Here is a 7,321-nt window from a genome sequence, read left to right on the forward strand (position 1 = left end):
TAGCAAACAGAGTAAGGTTTTGTTTTCACATTCAAGAACACTTCCTTTTCCGTATCTTTGCAGGCTACCAGAAGCAGCTCTCATACAAACATCCTGATGGGTCCTACAGCATCTTTGGTACCAGAGATAAAGAAGGGAATACCTGGTGAGTGACTAGGAGAAGAAATGACTCAGAGATGAATTTGCATTCAATTCACATGATGCAGGTAAGAGGCAGCATTACTAGCTAAATCAGATGTACAGAGCTGTCTAGGACTAGAACTCTGTAAGTACTAAGAAAAATGTCACTCCACGCCCTGCCAGGCTGAGTGAGAAGGTGATCCCTTAAGACCCAGATGACTTTCTGATTTGTACACTGGCTGTCTCCCATGAAACTCATTGCACTGCTGTGTTCCGTAGCCAGGATCAGACTCAGAGTGCGTTGGACATCCTCCCCATGTCACATCTAGCTACTACTACTCGTTTAACAACTCTCTCAGAGGAGCACACAAAGAGAAAGCAAGCAACCACCATGCTGAATGGAATGCTTACGAATGGGATAAATAGGAGGACTGACTTTGTCTTTTTCTACTTCCAGTGCCCATCTCACTTCATCTTTCTCTTGCAGGCTCACTGCCTTTGTGTATAGATCATTTGCACAAGCTAGTCACTTCATCTATATTGACAACAATGTCCAGGCTCAAACCCTGATGTGGCTGGCACGCAAGCAGAAGCCAGGTGGCTGTTTCCGAAGTGTTGGAACACTCTTCAACAATGCCTTGAAGGTAGCAGAGAATTACTTCTTGGTCAAATTTACAGTCTTTCATTAAGAATATGCTCTCCCACTACTGCCAAAAACTGTACTTCACTCCAAATGCCTGTCCTCTGCCAAGGGCTAACTCTCCACCCCTGACAATTACTATATTCTGTTCAGACAGCTTTCCTACACTGTGCTTTACATCTTGTGGGTATCTAAAATAGGATTACAGAACTCCAAGCTTGAGTGGGTGATGGTTTTTGGTTTGATAGCAATGGGCATTGTTGACTTATGAAATTGACTTTGTTGATTCATGAGCTACTTAAGAGCTATGTGAATGTTCTTCTTTTTGGACTGCTTCTAGAACTGGCCTCATTATCCCAGCTGGAATAGAGAAATTCATATTTAAAGATTTCCCACTTGCAGCATTCACTGATTATTCCTCTCTCCATGTGCTTTTCAGGGAGGAGTAGATGACGAGCTGTCACTTTCTGCCTACATCACCATTGCCATGCTAGAAGCTGGGCACTCCAGCTTGGTAAGGAGACCTTTAGCTACTGGTATTCAACTGGAATTGGTCCCCAGTTGTTGACTTGGCTCGAACGACAACTACAAGTTTGTAGATAGTAAAGAGAAAGAAAGAGAGGGGGAGAGAGCTCTCAGGGTACGTGACCATGCTCTGTGTCTGCACTGGTGGCTGTGATATAAAAGGTCCTCATCTCTATACTTCTTAAGCCACCTAGGAATTGTAGAAATTCTAGTAGAAATTGTACGAATGTCAGTGGGATTAGATCTTCTATTTGAGAGACCCAAGATGTTTAGTGACACCTTTTAATTTATGATAAAACAACTTGACAGCTAATGACCCACACATGACAGATAGCAACACACACACTATGGCTTAGCCTCAAACATGACCCAGTCAAGAAAGTAAGTTATTGCAGGTAAATCCGTGAAATTGACAAATGGAACTGAAAGCTATGTTGGAAAAACAAAGGTCCATCAGAGCAAAAGCTGATCTGTCCTTTTCACAAAATTGCTAGTACAAAGGAAACTACAGAGGAGATGTTAGACTTCAACATATGGGCTAGTCTCCAATTCATCACATGCTTTCTGAAGACCTTCTTTATTAGTGCCTTAGTGAGGACAGAGTCAGACTGAGCATTTTTTACTGGTGTAATTCTATTACAACTCCACAGAATTAAACTTACACCAGAGTCACTGAGGATAGAGACTACTAGGTTATATTTTTGTTCAAGACAACAAACACTTGATTATAGAAATGCAGAGTGAATTATTATAATAGAGGTAAGCAGAAGGAAATAGCTGTGAAAGAAACAGAACACATCTGTTTATAAACCAACCTCTTCAAGAAGTCAGATAAAAGCTATTTGATTTGGCCGTTGTTTCCTCTGAAAATCCCTCCTTGAAGAATTCTGTATTCTCTCTCCTGAAGTCACTATACAAGCTGAAGTCTCATTCTCATTGCTGTGATAGTGACAGGATAAAGAACAGTTTAAAGAAAATAAATTCTTCATCAGGTGAAGCCAACTGTCCTGAATTAGACCCATATGCTTTTTTGTTTTTAAGTACCCTGTAATCCAAAATGCCTTCTTTTGTCTGGAGATTGCATCTGAGGAGGATATCAGTGATGTTTACACTGAGGCACTCATGGCGTATGCTTTCTGCTTAGCTGGCAAGGCAGAAAAATGTGAATCGTTCCTTGAAAAGTTACAGAAATCAGCAAAGGAAGTTGGTGAGTTTCAGTAATTTTGTGTATTTGGGAAGTGGGAAGATGGAACAGACCTTACTGATGGGGTGACCTTGACAATATTGAGAGTATGGGCACATGAACCAAACTTGACAAATAATCTATGGAGTTAGTCTACAGTACATCCGTTGGTCTGTGAAGAGTACTTGTGAGGAAGAGGCCAGGATGCTGTATGCCTTTGAGGCAGCATAGAGCAATGATATCTGTAATCACTGTTGATTGCTTCTCAGCCTCTTTTTGTTTATTCAGATGGGTCATGGCACTGGGAACAGGAGGAGAGGCCTCCATCAGAAAAATCTCCCTCCTTGCTTGACCATGCCCCATCAGCTGAAGTTGAGATCACCAGTTATGTGCTGTTGGCATTGCTCTACAAACCCAACCGGAATAAAGAGGATCTCACAAAGGCCTCAGGGATTGTGCAGTGGATCATCAGGCAGCAGAATCCCTATGGAGGTTTCTCTTCTACCCAGGTGCCAAAATTCCCTTCCACTCCCCAGCCAAACCTAGGAACTGGGGCACTCTTTTAGGGTCCCAGTGGGGCTTTGACTACCTAGTCTTATTTCTCTCTTCTCTCTGCTGTCTCAAACACACAGAGACAAAACGTTTCTCTTAGAGAGACAAAAATACATTTATGTTCCCCCTCTTCTTAACTATGCAAAGGTGAAAACCATACAAGGGTAATTTCACTAGCAATAAATGCAGATATTTTTGTCTGGCATGAGCGTAGAAAACACCAAGTCCCAGCTGTTATGTGAACAGGAAGTGCTCTGTAGTTCCTCAGAAAACACAGGCTTCACCATTATGAAAAATTCTAGAAGTGTGCTCTAGTGCTCATGTTCTGAGACCTTCATATTAGGAGAGATTTCTACCACTCTAAACCACACATGACAGTGAAATGGCTCCTTTTGTATGGGAACCCTGGAATTATACACAAATTCAGGGTTTCTTTAGTCAGGATGAAGTGACTATGATTCATATTGGAACGGTGACTTCGGTCTCCTCTGCACTGGTCACACTGTATCTTTTATTGTTTTCTTTTCCTTCAGGACACAGTCATTGCACTGCAAGCCCTCGCTGCTTATGGTGAGGCCACCTACAATTCTGTTGCACAAAATGCAGTCAAGATCACTTCCAAAAAGCCTTTTGAGAAGGTATTTATTGTCAACAATGCAAACAGGCTCCTGCTGCAACAGACTCCTCTTACTGAGGTCCCTGGGAAATACAGCCTAACGATGAATGGCAGTGGATGTGTATTTACGCAAGTAAATGTTTGCTCTCCTCTTCATTGTGTCTCACATTCTGCATGCAAATAGCCATGGTTTCGATGATTTTCTGACTTCTCTTTATTGTCCCTAATTACTCGATTTCCCTAAATCATTTCAATTCTCTGTTTCCCATCCCACATTCTGACTCCTGTGGAGTTATGACATGGAAAAAGAGTCCTTTCTAACTGCTATCTGGTTTCTTTCTGGGAGGTGTCTCTGGGTACAAGCACCTTCACAGTTAAAGAGCAGAAGCCTAATGTGTTCATCATTGACGTAAGCAAGGATCTTACACAATGTCATAAGTTGGTTTTGGTTTTGTAAGTTGCTGTTGGTTTTCCAAGAGCAACATTGCCAGAAAAGTTCACTAAGTCTGACACTTGTTTTTTGGAATGCAAAGAAAAATTCTTGGCATGCTTGACCAAAAGGGATTTTTCCTCTTCCAGACAGCACTGAGATACAACATTCACCTTCCAGAGGGGGCCTTTGGATTTCTGCTTTCAGTACAGACATCAAATTCTTCCTGCCCAACAGATCGACCAGCAAAATTTGATATTGTCCTCATGAGCAGGTAAAGTGCCATCAACAAACCAGCTGCACACATGACAAGACATGCAGAGAACATTGCTGTGTGTTTCAGTTCTGCTTATAAAGTCAAGAAGCATGAGCTGACCAATATGTTGATGACATCAGCCTGTAAGACACAATATCCCAAAAGACCTTGTTAATTGATGGTGGTGGCACATAATTGGCCTATTCATACTAGGGGCCTCACTGTCTCCCATCTGAGCCAGTCAGTAAGCGCATGTGATTCATGCCAGCCTCCCCATGCTGCAAGAGGTCTGGAGCAAAGAGCTGAGATTTGCTGCCCGAGGTATGATCCAGACTGACATGAACCTCTGTTGTTTCAGTTACATGGGGAAGCGCAACAGATCCAACATGCTTATTATTGATGTGAAGATGCTCTCTGGCTTTGTTCCTGTTAAGGCTTCCCTGGATAAGGTAAACCATAGGAGCAAGATTAAATTACTCCCTGCAGGGACAGGGGAGAAGGCTCATCATGATGAAAACAGAGGCATGGTTAGGAATCATTCACCCACAAACCCTGAAAGGTGTTTCCATGGCTGCACTGTCTTCATTACTGAGTGGAGGGAATGCCCTACAGGGAGCTGCAAACACACAAACCTTCCCATATTAAAAACTAGGAAGGGTTCCAACTCCATCCTGAGTAGCTGGCAGCTGCAACTGGGAGCTGGCAGTGCCCAGGTAGAGAAAGGGTGGGAAACCTGTCAGACAAGCTCCGAAAAATATAACACAGCAGAGTCAGGCAGAATTCCCAAAATGAATTGCACTGACTCATGCATCTGGGAAGTGCCTACACACCCCTCACTAAGTCAAATGGCAGGTTTTTCTCTGTCCTCTCCATCTATTCAACAACATTTGGATTCTAAAATCCAGCCGCCAGCCCTGGCTAAGAGAAGAATGAAACCCACAGCCATGAGGGTCTGAGATAGCACTTGTTTTTTAAAGTTTTATCAATATATTTATCTCCATTTTCTTGTTTTAAAGCTCATTGACAGTCATACAGTGATGCAAGTAGAAAACAAGAAAAATCATGTTCTCCTTTATCTGCAAAATGTAAGTTCTGCTCACGGTCTATTTGATTTTCACAAAGGAGGGAAATAGCAGGTAATAGATACAACTACAGTATGGGTACACTCTATAAGGTGCATTTATCATGTTCTCTTCCTCATCAGTTTTCCCTCACAATCACTTAGCTACTTACTTCTCAAATGGCTTGGAACACCCCAACCTTCTAAACAGCTTCAAACTGAGACCTGCGCTATTAGCAACTAGAAAAAAAAATTAATAAAAAAGAGCACATAGAAATTAATCAAAATTCTTTCTCCTTTCAGTCAAACACAGATAAACCAGAAAAGAGGTTCCCTTGTGTGCATGTCTCCTTGTTAGGCTTCTCATGAACCTCAGTCCTTTCAACAGGACATGAAACACTGCTTTAGTTCTACTCTGGAAAGATTTCCATTCCTTCTCTTACACTAGTTCATTGCAAAATTTAACCTGATTCAGAATTTACATAGTGAATGTAAAAGTAAATTTGCTCAGGGCCCTGTAGAACTAGCAACAAGCCAATATCCAAGAGATATACATTGAAAGTTAGTTCCCAATTTCTTGGTGGCACATAAATATTCATGTCTGAAATGGGAGGGGTTGGATTACCAGACTTTATCAGTATGACCATTGGGAAATCATCCCTTTGGATGATTTTTTCCTCTCTGGCAATAGGATGTGTAATAGTTACAGAATCAGGTAATACAAGCAGGATAGGAAACCTACAATTCTTCAGTTTCACTTTGGATGCTCCAAACTTGTTTCAGACAATGGCTGTCCCATATCCATGTATGTGGCACCAGTAGGATTTGAAATATGCAATTTATCAGTTACCACCCTCATCTGCTCCAGGTGGTGTTGTACAAATAAAAAGACTTAAGTGATGTATTTCCCTCCATTCTCAGATCCCACAGAAGAAAAGGAAAGAAATCACTTTCTCAGTTGAGCAGGACTTTATAGTGAGCCACTCCAAGCCAGCTCCTGTGCAGATCTATGATTACTACGAAACAGGTACGTCTTTGATTTTAACCAGTGTCAAGTTCAGAGAAGGGGCAGAGACAGCAGAAACACTATGTGAATTGAGACACAACACCAGTCCTGCTGGAACAAACACTCCTCTGAACTCCATCAGTATCTGGATCTAGGGCCAGGGGAGAGTCTCATTTCACTTTAGTGGTGCCCAAGGTGACAAGTGGGCACAACTAGAAAGTTACAGAAAAATGCATGCATCAGAATAAAGGGCATTTCAGGATCTCCAGCCTAAGTGTGCACAGAGTATATGCACCTCCAGGGCAAGGCACAGGAATCAGTCTCCAGGCTAACAGGAACATTTGTTTCTTTCTTCTCCAGAAGAGTATGCTGTTGCTCAGTATACATCACCTTGCAAAGGGATTGTTGCAGAAGTGGACTAATGATTAGAAAAGGTAAGTGAAAGACAGAAAAAAACCCAAGCAGGTAAGGAAGGGAAATATAAAGCAGCAAGAGCAGAGAGATTGGCAGAGTGAGTAAAACAGTAACTATTCTCTAAGAAATAAGGTCTCCATGAGGCTTCTCAGGTAGCAGGCAGACAGTGGCCAGGTCCTGTCCCATGGCAGTGGGACTCCAAGTGGAGACCACATTGATGTTCATGGAAGAGCTTAGCTTCTACACTGAAAGTCAAAGTGCAGAATAATGAAGAAACTGGGAAACACCTTCAAAGTTTCCTCAAAAGAGGGGCACTTAGCAAGGAACAGTCTACCTGTAGCAATCCTTGAAAGCCTCCCATCTGAAGTCTATGCTGCACAGGCACAGGCAAGGTGTTTCACACAGGCTTACAGAAACCTTTTCCTGGGCAGCTAATACATTATCTGAGGAGAACACTTGAAGTGACATGAATCATGAAGGCAGTGTGCATGATGCTGCCTTGTTGTAGAGAAGGTCTGG

General features: G+C 42.3%; 1 protein-coding gene across 1 annotated transcript in view; it reads left to right on the forward strand.

Annotated features, from left to right (window-relative positions):
• The window catches only part of LOC103808273 (ovostatin-like), a 24,687-nt gene extending 17,877 nt beyond the window's left edge, over window positions 1-6,810 (forward strand). Inside the window, exons 25-35 of the mRNA XM_009081046.1 lie at window positions 64-145; window positions 608-764; window positions 1,200-1,274; window positions 2,327-2,492; window positions 2,757-2,977; window positions 3,554-3,769; window positions 4,216-4,340; window positions 4,681-4,771; window positions 5,339-5,407; window positions 6,304-6,409; window positions 6,749-6,810. Of these exons, the coding sequence (XP_009079294.1) occupies window positions 64-145; window positions 608-764; window positions 1,200-1,274; window positions 2,327-2,492; window positions 2,757-2,977; window positions 3,554-3,769; window positions 4,216-4,340; window positions 4,681-4,771; window positions 5,339-5,407; window positions 6,304-6,409; window positions 6,749-6,810 (1,370 nt within the window). The remainder of the gene's footprint in view (window positions 1-63; window positions 146-607; window positions 765-1,199; window positions 1,275-2,326; window positions 2,493-2,756; window positions 2,978-3,553; window positions 3,770-4,215; window positions 4,341-4,680; window positions 4,772-5,338; window positions 5,408-6,303; window positions 6,410-6,748) is intronic.
• Window positions 6,811-7,321: the final 511 nt, after the last annotated feature.

Source organism: Acanthisitta chloris, unplaced genomic scaffold (genome assembly GCF_000695815.1).
Source record: "Acanthisitta chloris isolate BGI_N310 unplaced genomic scaffold, ASM69581v1 scaffold4978, whole genome shotgun sequence".
Lineage (NCBI taxonomy): Eukaryota > Metazoa > Chordata > Aves > Passeriformes > Acanthisittidae > Acanthisitta > Acanthisitta chloris.